This window comes from Megalobrama amblycephala, linkage group LG3 (assembly GCF_018812025.1).
Source record: "Megalobrama amblycephala isolate DHTTF-2021 linkage group LG3, ASM1881202v1, whole genome shotgun sequence".
Taxonomy (NCBI): Eukaryota; Metazoa; Chordata; class Actinopteri; order Cypriniformes; family Xenocyprididae; genus Megalobrama; species Megalobrama amblycephala.
In genome coordinates, this window is record NC_063046.1 from 49,746,617 (window position 1) to 49,763,173 (window position 16,557).

Genomic DNA, 16,557 nt, shown 5'->3' on the forward strand with positions numbered 1-16,557 from the left:
AGATTAAGTACAGCACATCATACCACTGTCACAATTGAATATGATATCATGTTTTAAATATACACTCACTGAAAGATGTCCATGGTTGATGAAATCTACAGATATCATAAAGTCATGGTCATACATTTTAATTCTTTCAATGAAATTTCAAGGGAATTGAAATTTTAGACTCCACTTCATATTTCTGTCATATAAGATCAAAATGACTTTAAATAAGCAGTTAGATCACTGCATAGCTGCATAAAAACAGGGTTTCTGAAATCTGAAATCCAATAGGGGAATTCACTGGCGTGAGGAACTCCCACTTCAGAGCCACAATCAGTATGAGGAGGAAAGTTCTTCTCTCTTTCATCTGGCATTTTCACTTTATCCTTCCCTTCATTCCTGCGCACCGGTCACAACTGACCCTGCCGTGCCAAAACCCACACAAGCTTTACCAGTGATCCATGACCCCATGTGCAGGCAACAACAGTTTTGTCCGCAGCACTGTCAGCTATGTTGTCATGGTAACATGACCCATGCTATGAAATCAAGGCCTTGTTTAAATGCTTTAAACAATAGTGATGAAATCAAAACCATGAAATACAGAACCATAACATTAGGATCTACAGCTTTCTTCAATATCCTACATCTGGCAATTTCAACAAAAATGATCAAAGGAAGGAATCTGTACAATTTCTTATTTGGACTGTGGCAACAGATAAAGGAACCCTCTGAATTTTAATCAATACTCAGAATAAGCTCAGCGGGCCAGTAGAGAAAGTGTCCATTATCCTGCTGCTTTCTGCTGTATTCTCCATTATGAAACCCAAACAACGGTTACGTGTTCAACAACGCTAGAAAACCTTGCCAGACCAGTGAAGAGCTGACTGTCATTTGTGTTGTTCTTGCAGATTAAGTTTTTTTTGTGCATGGTCAGGGGTTGCTTGATTGACTCTATTTGCACTGTCAGGACTGTGGTGCTCATGGTCACAGCATGATAGACGGCTAGTGGCTCAATCTGGCAACCCTTTGAGAGTGATGGATATCCCCCCACCGGGCTAGAGTTACAGCAGAAGCCAATTGGCTATCAATCTCCTCACACGCCCATGTGCAGACTTCAATTGGTGTATAAAAAGGTTCGATCTTCACCCCTCCTCCACACTCATCTGCTTAATTCAGACTTAAAGAAATAATTAAGTTTTGCTGGTCAAACTGGCCTTCAGAGAGGAAAATGGAGGGACCAAAAACACAGCGACAACACTGAGATGCACAATTTTTGCTTAAAATTCTCCTATGAAAATGAGTCGACCGAATTGGGTTTCTCAACATCTGATGAATCTAAAAAATAAGGGTGGATAAATAAAATGTATACACAACTGATTAAATGTTTGAGTTCAGTAAGACAAAAATAAATGCTGTTCTTATGAACTTCATATTCATTAAAGAATCATGAAAAACTACCACGGTTTCCACAAAAATATTAAGCAGCACAACTGGTTTTAGCACTGATCATAATAATAAATGTTATTTGAGCACCAAATCAGCATATGAGAATGAGTTCCGAAAGATCATGTGACACTGAAGACAGAAGTGATGATGCTGAAAATTCAGCTTTGCCATCACAGGAATATATATATATACACATAAATACACATATTTAGCACTCGTTTTTAAGTTGGACTATGAACCCTTTAAAAAATTATCCCTGTGATCCATCCCCATACATAAAAATAGCAACAGAACAAAAGACTAATGAGGGGTATGCATGCACATAACTAATTAAGTCAAACAGTCCTTAAATAAGTTAGTTTATAAATAAAAACTCTATTATACAAAAAAGACAAGGGTTATAACAAAAGCAAACATTCCAGGAAAGCTGCTGCAATCTCTTATAATGGCAATACGTCATTAATTTTTACTCTCCAGTGAAGAGGGGAGTAATTCTATCCTCGCTGTGTGATACAGAACAAGCTAATTTAAGCATTATTAGCCATGAATTAGCAAAGCCTGGATCAGATGTTTGACTGGTGAAATATTAGTGAGCCTGGAGTAAATACAACAAGGAAAGAGCCTAGAATAAAATATCTCAATTTTTCTTAAAATGTATTTGTTAGAAAAAAAATATTTTGTCTTTGAACAATTTATTCATCATGTGAAATGACTTTCCTTTTGTAACTTTGGCCATAGGCTATTTGATAATGTTAACCAAGTCAAATAGCAAACATGGGGTGCGTTGTTTCCCGTACAACGATGTAACTCGCTGCTTCACTACCATAGTACGATGCATCATTCAACAAATCAACTAGCTAGTCACGACTGTTTAACCATATTGTCGCAAACCTGTTGTTCAGCCACGTTGATGAATGACGTCACGCAGGTGGTGAGAAATAACTTCTATAAATGAATCTGTTTGAGATTGAATTAATACCAGATTTGTTGCTATAAATTACTTACGTGGAATCTGAGGACTAATGATCATTTTTCTCAGTTATTTAGCTTTATTTCTAGATTCAGAAACGGTGCTTGACAAACTAAAATATGTAAATGACATTTGTATATGTTCGAAATAAAATATATACATTGTACTTGATGTCAGCTTGCTTTTTTTGCTCAAGATAATAATTTATTAACATGTCATAAAAACAAGTAACCATGCTTCCAACCACAGCTCGAGAGCTGTCGGTCGTTCCAACCACACAAGTTTGCGATGCAGTTTGCGAATATTCGTTTGAACTATGGTTTCGGGAAACACCAAATCGATGAACTATGTTAGTAATGACGGAACTTGTGATGTTAGTTGGCTAAAGATTCTTTTGGGAAACACACCCCTGGTGAGTATTCCAGAAAGCAAGATTAACTTACCATCACATATTCCCTGAACTCTGACTTTATTAACCCAAACCTTGCTTGCTCGAGGTATGCAGGTTCCAAAACAGTGGTCTGGAGTAAGTTCAGTCAACCCGGAGTATGAAACTCAGAGTTAACGTTGAGCACACAAAGATATTCTCAAGCAAGTGCCAAATCAGGGAGTCACCATTGAAATGGATGCCAAGAAGCAGTGCACCATACTACTACCAAAGAATATAGGCTACACTAACAAGAAGCGACACTTAAAGGGGTGGTTAAATGCGATTTCACTTTTTTAACTTTAGTTAGTGTGTAATGTTGCTGCTTGAGCATAGTTACGACGCTCAAAGTTCAATGCAAACGGAGATATTGTCTTTTAAAGTTAAATGACTACAAACACGACCCGTTTTGGACTACAACGGGTTGGTGACATCATAAACCCTGCAAAACACGCCCCCGGGAACACGCAACAAAGTGGGGGAGGCCATGTTGCGCAGCATGTGGAAGCGGAAGAGTTGTATACGCTGGACGTGACTGGCGCGACGCATCACGTCGAAAGATAATTGAACCCATTATAATCTGTGATATTTTCTACACTGGATGTGGTGCTGAAGACAGCTTCCAGAATCTACACGAGTTAAATGCTGGATGGCTATTACTGAATACACAAAGGATATTATTGAAAGATGGAGCAGTTTCCACTTTAAAAGCAGAAGCTGCTGTTTATTGGCTTCAAACTGTAAGTACATTTTATTGTTTGTACATGTCTTTTAAACGTATAGTTCTGTTGCTATTTTTGGTTGCATCAAGAACATAATAGAGCAACTCGTTTTTGCTTTGCTAGCCAGTTAGCTAAATTCTACAAACACCAACAAACTTCTATGTTCATAGAAAAACAGTTGTTCATTCTATAAATTAAAAGCTACCTTTACAAAAATGCGACTACTCATTCATGTATTCGGCTGCAGTAAAGCTTTAATCAGGATAAAACCATATATTGAAAACTAAAAAACAGTAGTGACAGCATATCTAAACACTTTGACACAAATAATAAAAAAAATGAAATACCTTTCATAAATGTCCTTTAAAAGCCGCGATTGCAGCTTGACCCTCTTCATCTGGGTCTAATTCGGGCTCAATTTGATACAGCAATATAGACGCCATTATTTACATTTTGACTGAAGCAACGGATGGTAAGGGGCATGTCGTTTCCGGACGCTTTAGCGAATCACGATACACTGGGCCAGCTACCAACCTGCTGATCAATCTGAGCACATTGCGTAATTTGGAGGGAGTGGCTTCATAGAAGCAGGAAGTCAAACGAGCCGTTCATATGACAGTGGAAACAAAGGTGTAGAATAAAGGTAAAATATATGAAAAATACAGTGTTTTCAAAAAAAAAACCAAAGCATTAAGACATGTTAAACTGTGCCCCAACAACACAATCAAGACTAGAAAAAAACCACTGAACCACCCCTTTAATAGAACGTTCCATTGAAACACTGGCGCCCAGCAGCGGCCCTGCGTTTCCACCATTTTGTAGTGAAAGCGAGTCGGCAGTCCACTAGTTTCTATAGCAATATCAGCTGCTTTGTTAAAAAAAAAAAAAAGTACATTAAAGCTGAAATCCAACCTGAATGATGAAAACACAGAATAAAATACTATCACTAGTGATCATCAAATCCTTTTTTACAGTTTATTTGACAGACTTTGTGTTTAAGTCTTCCACTTTTTTCACAAAACCTCTCTAGAAACCCAGTTAGTTTGGGTTAAAATTCTTTGAAGTTCAAGTATTGGCATTATAAACACTGAATTAATCAGGGATGCAAACAGGTAAGGGGGAAAAACATTGCGTGGGGTGGGGGCATGCTTCACACAATATGTTTTTTAAAAAAATATTTGCTTTACATGCTCATTTGTAGTTATTTTTTAATTTTGTTTTATTTATTTTAATACCGTATATATCCAAAACTGTAATGCAGGATATTTAAGACAATATTGGCTGAATAGATGGCAATACTGAGCTAAACTGCAAACTGTTTGCCATCTCTCTTCACCGTTCCCACATCTCAGACCTCAAATACATAAAATATTCCCCTTTAAAGACATTAGTTTTTAAAGTAAGAGTAAAGGAAACAATGTACAGTACTTATTGAAACAACCAAGTATGCTTGTAACACCCCCACCACCATAAAAACACTTTCTCATTGGATCTATGCAAATCCCATAAGTGACCTATTTTGATCTCAAAAAGGTAAGTTGTCGCTGAAAGGTGAGGAGTTTGCATCTACACTGCATTCCAAATTATTATGCAATTGACATATCAGTAAAATTTCAGTACAATAAACATTCAGATTTTAGTTTTTCTAAGAAGTTTGTTTGTTTATTTATATATGTCTTTTTAGATAACTGGTATCAATCTCAGACAAAATAATTTGCCAGATCTATGGAAACCCTACTTAGAGGTTGTTCCACATTATTAAGCAAGTCACAGTTCTCATGAAATATGGGGAGGAAGAAAGATCTTTTTGAAGATGAAAAGCATGAAATGGTGCAATGTCGTGCAAAAGGCATGACAACAACTAATATTGTGTGAAACTGAATGGAGATTATCGACTTATCATAAGATTTGTGAGTGATTTAGAGCACAGCAGAACTCGGTCAGATAAAGGCATATTGGGGAAAGTTCCTGTCAAAAAAATGTATTGTATTAAAAGGGCAGCTATAAAAAAAGCCAGTGTTGAGCAGCAAACAGGTATTTGAAGCTGCTGGTGCCTCTGGAGTCTCAAGAAGCTCTCCATGCAGGCTGGCAGTTGTGCGTAAAGATGCATTTTAGACACCACTAACCAAACCTCACAAAGAGAAACATTTACAGTGGGTATAGAAATAAATTTTCAAACAGTTTTATTGCTGTGGCGTTTTTTTGCAGCATGGGATAGTGCATAGTGTATTGTACAATAGTGCATTGTACTATGCATTATCCTCCTTTTTATACCATAGCTGAAAATGGCCAGTTATGAACTCCACATATCTTGCAAAAGTCATTTTAATACCCTCCATCTCACTTCCCAGTATTCCAGCCCAAATCATCACCCGCCAGCTCCTTGCTTACGTCACAGTCTTGTTGGAACATGGTGGCCATTCACCAACCATCCAGAAATCCATCCATTTAGACCATCCATTGTAGTACGGCATTAGTCAGTGAATAAAACTATTTTAAAATGAGTCTTCATGTATTTCTAAACCCACTGTAAATGTTTCTCTTTGTGAGGTTTGGTTTGGAGTGGCTGAAATGCATCTTTAAGCACGACTGCCAGCCTGCATGGAGAGCTTCTTGAGACTCCAGAGGCACCAGCAGCTTCAAATACCTGTTTGCTGCTCAACACTGGCTTTTTTTATAGCTGCCCTTTTAATACAATACATTTTTTTGACAGGAACTTTCCCCAATATGCCTTTATCTGACCGAGTTCTGCTGTGCTCTAAATCACTCACAAATCTTATGATAAGTCGATAATCTCCATTCAGTTTCACACAATATTAGTTGTTGTCATGCCTTTTGCACGACATTGCACCATTTCATGCTTTTCATCTTCAAAAAGATCTTTCTTCCTCCCCATATTTCATGAGAACTGTGACTTGCTTAATAATGTGGAACAACCTCTAAGTAGGGTTTCCATAGATCTGGCAAATTATTTTGTCTGAGATTGATACCAGTTATCTAAAAAGACATGGATAAATAAACGAACAAACATTTTCTTAGAAAAACTAAAATCTGAATGTTTATTGTACTGAAATCTTACTGATTTGTCTCTTGCATAATAATTTGGAACGCGGTGTATGATTAATTAAATTAACGACATGCATCAGAAAAATTGGGAATGTTGGACAATAAATATATGAATATAACAGCTTGATTTTGCAGTGTTATCTAATGTCCGTTAAAGCAAAAGTGTTCAAAAGTGGGAATTATGCGATAACGGACACAACAATGCATCATATATTATAAGATCGTTATGTTTGTAGCGTGATCCATTAAAACATACAATATATATTTCAATTCAGACCTAGATACTATTATTACTTTTACTCCACTAGGTCTGAAATAGATTGTTCTCTGCAAACATGATGATCTTACATTTATTAATTATTAATTTACTATTAATAAATGTGTAAAGTTGCATAAAATGGAAATACTCAAAGTATAGGCTAACTACGTTACCTCAGATGGTTGAATGGTTGGATTCCACAACTGGTTAAATAAAACATATAAGACAATACAACATTTACTGTAGGAGCCATACAATTTACTGGTGACTTAATTTAAAAAAAAACTGTTCTATTGTGCTTCCGATTTGGCAGTGAAATTCGCAGATTTTGGGTGCGTAAGATGTGAAGGATTCTATTGTCCAGTTAGTATTTTCAGCCCATAATTGCACCATCTAGTGGCTGTTACTCAAAAAGTATCAAAGTGTCGCCTCTTGGGTTCTATACTCTTTGCTACTACTTTCATCTTCTTTTGTTTAATGCCGATTTACATTCTTAGTTCATATCGCCACCTACTGGGTGGTTTTGCAATCTTTTTTAAATCCCTATTTAATTTTTTTTTTATTTCTGTGAACAAGAATTATATTGTTTGTTTGATGCTAAATATATAAATTAAAAAAGATGGATTGACCTAAAAAAAAGTCTGTGCTTTCAAAGATAATATAGCTGTATACTTTTTTTTTTTATGTTTAGCCATTGAAACATAAAGCCGGTTATGTTCAGAAAATAAATTGCAATGGCTACTTACATACCCTGAAAGTTACCTCCGTTTTTGGAACTGAAAGTTGAGGTTATCCATTTACTCAGAGTAAACTTATACGGGTATATCACATAACCTTCTTTCTGGAATAGCCCCCAGGACTGCTAGTCACTTAATTCTAGTATGTAACACCTACTTTTCCCAAGCCAATCTATTCCTGATGGATAAAGTGCTGCCTACATTTTTTGTCTTGTTGAATATTGTTTTCACTTGGAATGTGTCACTTTATGGAAAAAAATGTTGCAAACAGCAATTCAAGTTAATTTTAATTACCACGTACCCATTTAAACGACAAAAGTCTACATTTCCAAATTTCTACATCCACTGTTTTCATTTTTCTCTTCATGAAGTAGACTAAAATATTCAGCATTATGCAAAATAACAACCTTTAGAAAATAACCGTTTAGTGCATATGCACTTTGGCAGGAGGATGTAAAATGAAACCTACAGGCACAGGGAGGAACACGCAGATGATAGCAACAGACACCAAACATATTCACATCAAGGTCTGCGTGTATATGTGGGTTTTCTGCTCAGTGAGAGACTACACTCTGTAATGTCCTGGCTGATCCATCTTCGCCTTTTCATTATCTGCAAATGGACAAAGGTGCAGCCTGGCAAATTCACCCCCTCCCTGGCTTGCTCCGTTTTTCTCTAAAATTGCTAACTGTGGAGGATCCTTGGCACACCACATTTGATAATTTAATTATTTTTATTTTAATTTACTGTTTAAACCTTTATTAATATGCATAATGCACAAAGATTTAACAACAGCATGAGTTCTGTTTAATAACCTTTATTTAAACTTTCATTGGAGTTATGTGTGCACACTCTGTTAACGGATGATTTAATAGCGGATAATATACGTGTGTTGTTGTTGTTGCTAAGGCGCTGAGAGCTGGTTCGATGCTAAAAGGGGTTCTCATGTGGAACCGTCAACTGTATATATATATATATATATATATATATATATATATATATATATATATAGTTCCGGCCAGTACAATTGTTTTTGGCACTGAGAGGACTCCAAGAAATGTTTCTTAATTGTTTGTGTTAAATTAAGGGGCCATTTACACACCATTTTCAAATAAAGATGGAAAACTTATGTATTTTTTCCATTCATTTACAAAACAACAGTGTTTTGGGGGCCTGAAAATGCAAACTTTTGAAAATAGGTTTTGAAGTCCAAGTTTTTCCATAATCGTCTCCATGTAAACTACAAAAACAAGAATTTGTCAAAATGGTGACGTCATGCAAATGCGTATTACATGTTCAGTCTATAGGTGCATAGTATTTCTTTACAAAGTGATATCGCCAGCTAATGGCCTGGCATGCATAATACAGCATTTTTGGTCGTTTTTGTGGATCCCTGTATGGGGATTGTTTTGACAATGTTGTTGTCTGTAAGGCAAAAACGCAAAGGAAAAACTTTTCAGATTTTAGCACACTGTTGTTGTGTAAACATATCCTAAGATTATAGGTTTTGATGATCAGATTATTTTAAGTTACTAAACTCCAGGAAAGTTTTGCGTTTTCAGTGTGTTATTCATTCCAGTGTGTTTCACTTTAAAACACAAGCTCTGTCATATTCTGTGATTGTTTCTGAAGAGCGCAAAACCTCATGTATCACTCTTTGTGAAATACAGACTAAACAGATTTTCAGAAAAAAAAAAAAAAAACAACAACAAAAAAAAAAAAATCTGGCCAAACACAGCTGTATGGCCAGATGATACACAAACTACGTTTCTCGGTTGGATAAAGCAAACCATTTTTTCTTCTGTTTTTTTCTTTTTTCTTTTTCCCCTCATTGGCTTTGGTGTTCATAAATGTATTAATTCTATGAACTCCTTATTTTGGTTGGTTATTTGGTGTCCTTTTGGAGTCTCCAAGGCCTGGTTTCACAGACAGTGCTTGGATTAAGCCAGGATTAGGCCTCAATTCAATTATGACATTTAAGTAGCTTTTTAAAACATGCCTTTGGAGGAAAAAAAAAAAAAAAAAACATTACTGGTGTGCATCTTGAGACAAAACAATGGCACTGACATAATTTAAGATATATCAGTGCAAGCTGTTTTCAGTTAAAACAGCTCAAACATGCATTTTAGTCTGGGATTAAGCTTAAGCCTTGTCTGTGAAACCGGGGTGTGTGTCCATTTTTGGAAAGATATCTAAAATAGCAGAAAATATGGTTTTGTGAGAAACACCCTTTAATCTGATGGTTTAATTTGCTAGACATAGCAAATGATGACAAAATGAACGTGTTAATCAAGATAAATGGTGTATACTTAATTTCACAATAAGCGTGCGATTAATTGTAATTAAACATATTAATCTATTGGCAGCCCTAGTTAAAAGTAATATTTAAAGGTGGGGTAAGTCATATTTCAAAAACATTGTTTGGAAGTTAGTCAGGCCGACACCAACAACAAACGCGTAGCCAATCAGCATTAGGGGGCGTATGATGTCGAGGAGACAGAACGAGCAAGAGGGAGATTTGAAGAAAAACAGTGCTGAAGAGAGCTAAGCGGGAAGACCTGAAAATAGACGTGGAGGCTGCTTTGATTCTGCTTCACATGTGAGTATCACTGAGTGTCATTGATTGTCTGGAGCTGCTGTGCTGTTGCAACTAACAACGAACTCTTGTTTGTATTTACTTGTGTATTGTACGTTCATTTTTTTCTGCTTCCTTGTCGTTCGTTCATCATCTTCAGTCATTGTTGGTGCACTCGCCCGCCTGCCAGCAGCGATCGGGCCAGGGTTCGAGACCGAATTGGAGCAGGATTGTTAGGATTGGAGGGCGAGTTTTGGAGGCAGAGCAATGAAGAGATTGCCTGGAAAATCCAGCCTCACCACTGTACCAGCGGATGAGTCTGGTCGGCCATTGAATCAATTTGATTTTTAGGGCGGAGCAAATCCGAGCAAACAGGAAGCGGAGTAAACCAATCAGAGAAGGGCGGATATGACGTTAGCAAAGCGACAAGAGAGTCAACAGCGAAAAGTAAATAATTAATGTGTTTTTGGTCATTTAAAACTGAATTCACGGCTGAATAGAACAAACTCTCGGGTCTCCCGTGCGCAGTCTTTGTTGAAATTGAAGGGACTTTCGCCGCACTAGAGTGACGCTGTTTGCGTCACTGAAATAAACGAATCTGATTGCACGGTACGGTTTGGAGTTGACTCAAGGCGCGACGGAGGGCAGACTGACCAGACTGATATATCTTGTAGAAGATATATCAGTCTGGCCTTGCCAGGCAAATGAAGAGAGGGGTGGGTTTGTTTGGGTTGTTTTGAAATATCAACAATGTCCAACAGCGGTTTTGAAAAATGGCTTACCCCACCTTTAAGATATGTATTTATGTGTTTTGAAGACTGTATTTTCAGTTTATGGTAACAATTTATTTTAGAGTCCTTTTTACATATGTTACATGTACTTACAGGAGTAGTAACAGTAAATTATGCATAACTGCATACAACTAACCCTAAACCAAACCCTAACTTTATAAATAAATGTAGTTAATTAATATTACTCAGTAATTAAATGTATCATTACAAAGACACCTTAAAATAAAGTGTAACCCAGTTTAGTTTTTTGTGTTCCCCTTTGTTTGTTAATTGGTACTGGTCATCAAGGTATAAATTCCCCTAAAGTTGCTATGAGTGCAGAAGTTCTAATATTGTGTCCTAGAAGAAAGATGCTGTAGTAGTTAGACCGCTGCTGATTTTATAAGTATAAGAGGCAGAAGCAGTGACAACTCTTTATTATATCATTTTGTTGAAGTTGTTTGTTGAAATTTTTTTTTTAACTGCAACACATTTTGTGAGTTCCTGTCTAGAAAATAAGAAAGACTTTTTTTATTTTTTTTTTTTGCAATACTTTGCTGCCTCTGTCCTTTTCCTTACTGGCCATAACCATCACACTGACTAACTTGGGTCTGTCCATCTTGTTGCTCAGCAGGGACACTGCAGGCCACATCTGGACATCTGACCTGCTGTCTACTCACACATGCACCATTCAGAGATATGTGTGCATAATACCTTTGTTATTGTAGACATCTAAGTAGTTGGGAGCTGAGAAGATAGTGATGAGAGAGGGGAAGCCCGTAGTTTGACTCTTTCTGTACATGCGATAACTGTGGGCGGAAAAAGAAAACATCATCACCATCACTGTTCTCAAAATAAACATCAAGACAATGATTACATTTCTTCATTAGGGGTCCAAGAATCGTCCAAGGTGCTGGAAACCTGTTGTGTTTGTACAGATTTTCTTATTTTTCATTATTTTTCTGCCCTAAAAGCATATGGGCATCAGAGACCTTAAATCGTATAGACCCCAAACTTGGCAGGATAGTCCCAATCGTGTACCGCTAATCAGACGCACAGACACACACCTATCCGATACTAGGTGGCGCTATAACATGGTGATTTGCATTTTGGGTCATAACTTTGGTATGGGCTATAAACAAATTCTTTTTTCTTACCTTACCTGAATGGCAACTGTAAGCTTATAAAAAGGATTTATAATTGGAGCTGTCGGGTCTGATTTTGCGGGAAATGTCATTTTGAGGTCATCTGTCTTTGCGTGGTTACGTCACCTCCGTAAACAAAAAGATGACGACCCGACTACAATCGGGTGTGTGCTGAGGATACAAAGACGGTACCTTTTGGTGGTTTCATACAGATTACATAATTAGAGACCATTTGTTTGTTTTTTCAAGTGGTTCATTTAATAGACATTTCAGGCTTTCTATAGACACATTTCTCATGTCTGTAAGGAACATATGCTGTACGCTGGGTTTCAGTTCATTTTTACGACATACTCCAGAAAGAAGTTCCCAAGACAGAGACGGCAGAAAGCGAACTGTTTTTTTTCTTTATTTTACAAAAGCACACCATTTTGTAAGTGTGAACAAATAAAAGTAGACCTTTTATTGTATTGTATTACTCTTATCTGTATGACCAAAAATGAAACAGTATTTTAAGTTTTTTACACTGTTATCAGGAAAAAATCAAAGTCATCACACAGGCATGTTTGTTGACCCCAGAGGTTTAAACTTGTCATCTAGATGGCTGCTTTTAATCTAGAAAGCAATCATTGTTGACATCTGGGGAATCACCAATTGTCAAAACCAAGAAGCCTCTACAAAGAGGCTGCATTTAAAAGGGAAAGTGACAGAGCCTGTGCTAAAATGGGAGTAAATATCGGGCAGGCTTTTGAGAGGTAGTGACAACCCCGAGATCTGAAGGGATTGAAGAAGAATGAAACAGAGATGGCTTTTTTTCTGCTGAAGAGGTAAGGCATTTCAGTGGCTCAATACGTACCAAATTTGCTTGTGTGATCTGAACTGACTGAGCAATAGTCAGATCTTCATGTCAGTAACATGATTTATTTAAAAACATTTATGCTTGGCCAGAACAAAAGCAGCAGAAATGTAACTTGTTCATCTGCCCAGAGGAGCAGTCTCAAATACAACCCACGTTAAAAAAAAAAAAAAAAAAAAGGAACTCAGCAAGTAACTTTCAAACAAAGAAACAGGCAAATGTTAGAAGAAAAGAAAGGTTAGAACATGGAACTTAATAAAAATTTAAGATAAATGCCTCAGAAAAATCAAGTTCATCTACAAATTTATTTGAAATTTCCCAGTGACATCCTACACTCTAAAAAAATGTTTGGTTAAAAACAACCCAAGTTGCGTTGAAAATGGACAAACCCAGCAATTGGGTTGTTTTAACCCAGTGGTTGGGTTAAATGTTTGCCCAACCTGCTGGGTAGTTTTATTTAACCCAACTACTGATTAAAAATGACTATATGGCTGGCTTAAAATGAATCCAAAATAGGTGAGAAATTAAAAATCAGACACATAATTACTAGAGGCAACAATAATAATCAAAAGGTGTACATTTATTAATAAGCAATTTAATAAATGTTTATTGTTTATTATTCATTATCTTATATTAATAAATGTTAATTTCCAGCATATTTTGGGTTCATTTTAAGCAAGCAATACAGTAATTTTTATACAACAGTTGAGCTAAATAAAACTACCCAGCACGTTGGGCAAACATTTAACCCAACCGCTGGGTTTGTCCATTTTCAACCCAACTTGGGTTGTTTTTAACCCAGCATTTTTTAGAGTGTATGATATGCTATTCATCACATTTTTACACAGTTTTTTCCTCTTTTAATCTAACAATAAGAGGGAGTGATTACTTGAAGTTGTGAAGTCAGTCGCTGTTGTTGTTACCCATTTCATCAAACCCTAACTTTCAGTGAAGATCCCAAGATGGACTTTGCTGAAAAACCATATCGTTTCAGTTATATCTCTAATCATCTATGTAGGCCATTGGTGCTTGGACCTTGATGATTACAGCTTGCGGCTATATTTATTATTATTTTTATATTTACAAGCAGCTACATAATGGTTTGTTTTTTTCAAAATAGTTTTTGTTTTTTGATTATAATTAGGACTTTATTATTTTTGGACAGACATTTATTTTCTGATCACAAATACATTCAACACATTCTTTAGTGAATATTTGGACCTTTTGTTTAGACTGCGGCGTAATTTCTTTTAAGTTTTTATTTTGGCATTGCTTATCAGGTGCCTATTAATATGGTACCATCGTTGTCTCACTACCATTCACAAGTTTGGGGTCTGTAATATATATATTAAACTGAATAAATTGAAAAGTGATGGTAAAGACATTTATAATGCTACAAAAGATTTCTATTTTAAATAAATGCTCTTCCTTTGGACTTTCAATTCATCAAAGAATCCTTAAAAATATATTACAGTATGTATCAGCATATTAGAATAATTTTTGAAAGATCATGTGACACTAAACACTGGAGTAATGGGTCCTGAAAATTCAGCTTTGCCTTTACAGGAATAAATTACATTTTAAAAATGATTAAAATAGAAAACAGAAAACTTGCATATCAGTCTCTTCCTGTCAGAGTGGCTGTTTGTTTTAGCCAGAATAAACTGTGACGTGGGCCTAACTTCAGGCTATCAATTAGTCATGAGACTATAATAACCCAGCAATAAGCATTTCCTCCATCAAAAATGTCACAGTCAAAATTCAGACTTCATTTGTCTAGCCCGGAATTGCTTTGATTTCACTTTTCGTTCTTATGAGCTCTATTCTTAGTTTGCTGGTAGCGTAATAATTTTAAACTGTCAGTGCAGGATTGCTAATGCGACTTCAACTCCATCAGCACTGAGTCTGAAGTTTAAGCAAGACATCTTGGGCCAGAGCTGAACTAGAGGGACTCTCCCTGCAATTAGTGCACCGTATGTAGCCCTGAGTCTAGTGTCTACTAATCAGCATGTAACTTCTATTGGTGTTGCCCTAATTTTCACCACCCTACTGCTATAATCAGGGACCAAGAGACTGGCAGAGTACAGCCTTGTCAAACAATGACTCCATGATAATCAATGAACATGCTGAAAGCTCTAACAGTCTGACTCGACAAAATTGGACAGCAAGACCAAAGCAGACAGGGCCATTCTCAGCTGGAAAGCTAGGCGGGTCCCATAATACAGTGCTTTAAGGTCTATTAAAAGCATTTTCAGAAGGTAAAAAACACAAAAATGCTTTGTTAGCACTGGATGGCAACATAAAAATTAATCTGTGGGCAATATGCATCAATCTCAGCGTTAATGTTGTGTGTTGTGAGAGAACACTAACAAGTTCATCTTCCTTTTATAGTCAATACGTTCATTCGATTATCACAGCAGAGCATAATCTCATTCAGGGGACCATAATTAACTAATACTTATAAAAGAACATTTCAAAATGCAATGTTTGCGATTCTCCTGTCTCTCAAATTAAGTTGCTAAACCAGTTGCTACTTAAAAAATGCTTTTGTGCCAGACTTACCCAGCATCCTGTGCTTCATGGGCTCGGATGATAGATAATAAGTTGTTGTGTTGTAGAAAGTCACACACAGCAGGATAACTACAAGAATGAGGAAAGAGAAAATAAGTTATAAAATACAGCATGAAGGAAAATGGACTTGGTTACTAGTTTTAGTTCTGGAGTGCAATTTCATTTAATAATGTTCAAGAACACTGTCATACTACTGTCACAGGAAGGAAATTTAAAAGTACTATATGTGTTTAAAGGATGTACCTGTAAAAAATGTGCATAACCCCTTGCTATAATTAACCTCCTCCCTCAATGAGCAACAAAACTGTTGGATTCCTTTTATTTAAATGTATGTTTATGAATACTGATCTAATTATAATGAATACTGTGCATAATTATTAAGCAGGCTTTCTTTTACAGGTAAAATTGGCCAAAAAATAGATTCAACTCCCACTGAAAAGTAAAAAATTATGAAATACCCATTAAAGGGTTAGTTCACCCAAAAATGAAAATTCTGTCATTTATTACTCACCCTCATGCCGTTCCACACCCGTAAGACCTTCGTTCATCTTCAGAACACAAATTAAGATATTTTAGTTGAAATCCGATGGCTCCGTGAGGCCTGCATAGGGAGCAATGATTTCCTCTCTCAAGATTCATAAAGGTACTTAAAACATGTTTAAATCGGTTCATGTGAGTACAGTGGTTTAATATTAATATTATAAAGCAACAAGAATATTTTTGGAGCGCTAAAAACACAAAATAACGACTTATTTAGTGATGGTCGATTTCAAAACACTGCTTCTGGAAGCATCGGAGCACAAATGAATCAGAGTATCGAATCATGATTCAGATCGCGTGTCAAACTGCCAACGGCTGAAATAACGTGACTTTGGCGCTCCGAACAGCAGATTCGACACACTGATTCATCTGTGCTCCGATGCTTCCTGAAGCAGTGCTTTGAAATCGGCCATCACTAAATAAGTCTTTATTTAGTTTTTTTTGGCGCTCCAAAAATATTCTCGTCGCTTTATAATATTAATATTGAACCA

At 36.4% G+C, this 16,557-nt stretch overlaps 1 protein-coding gene across 6 annotated transcripts in view; it reads right to left on the reverse strand.

Annotated features, from left to right (window-relative positions):
- The window catches only part of LOC125265608 (serine/threonine-protein phosphatase 2B catalytic subunit alpha isoform), a 132,754-nt gene that overhangs the window by 19,754 nt on the left and 96,443 nt on the right, over positions 1-16,557 (reverse strand). For all 6 annotated transcript variants that reach the window (XM_048185930.1, XM_048185935.1, XM_048185934.1 and 3 more), the window contains exons 7-8: positions 15,518-15,595; positions 11,672-11,766 (exon numbers count right to left, since the gene is read on the reverse strand). In XM_048185930.1, coding sequence (XP_048041887.1) covers positions 11,672-11,766; positions 15,518-15,595 — 173 coding nt within the window. The remainder of the gene's footprint in view (positions 1-11,671; positions 11,767-15,517; positions 15,596-16,557) is intronic.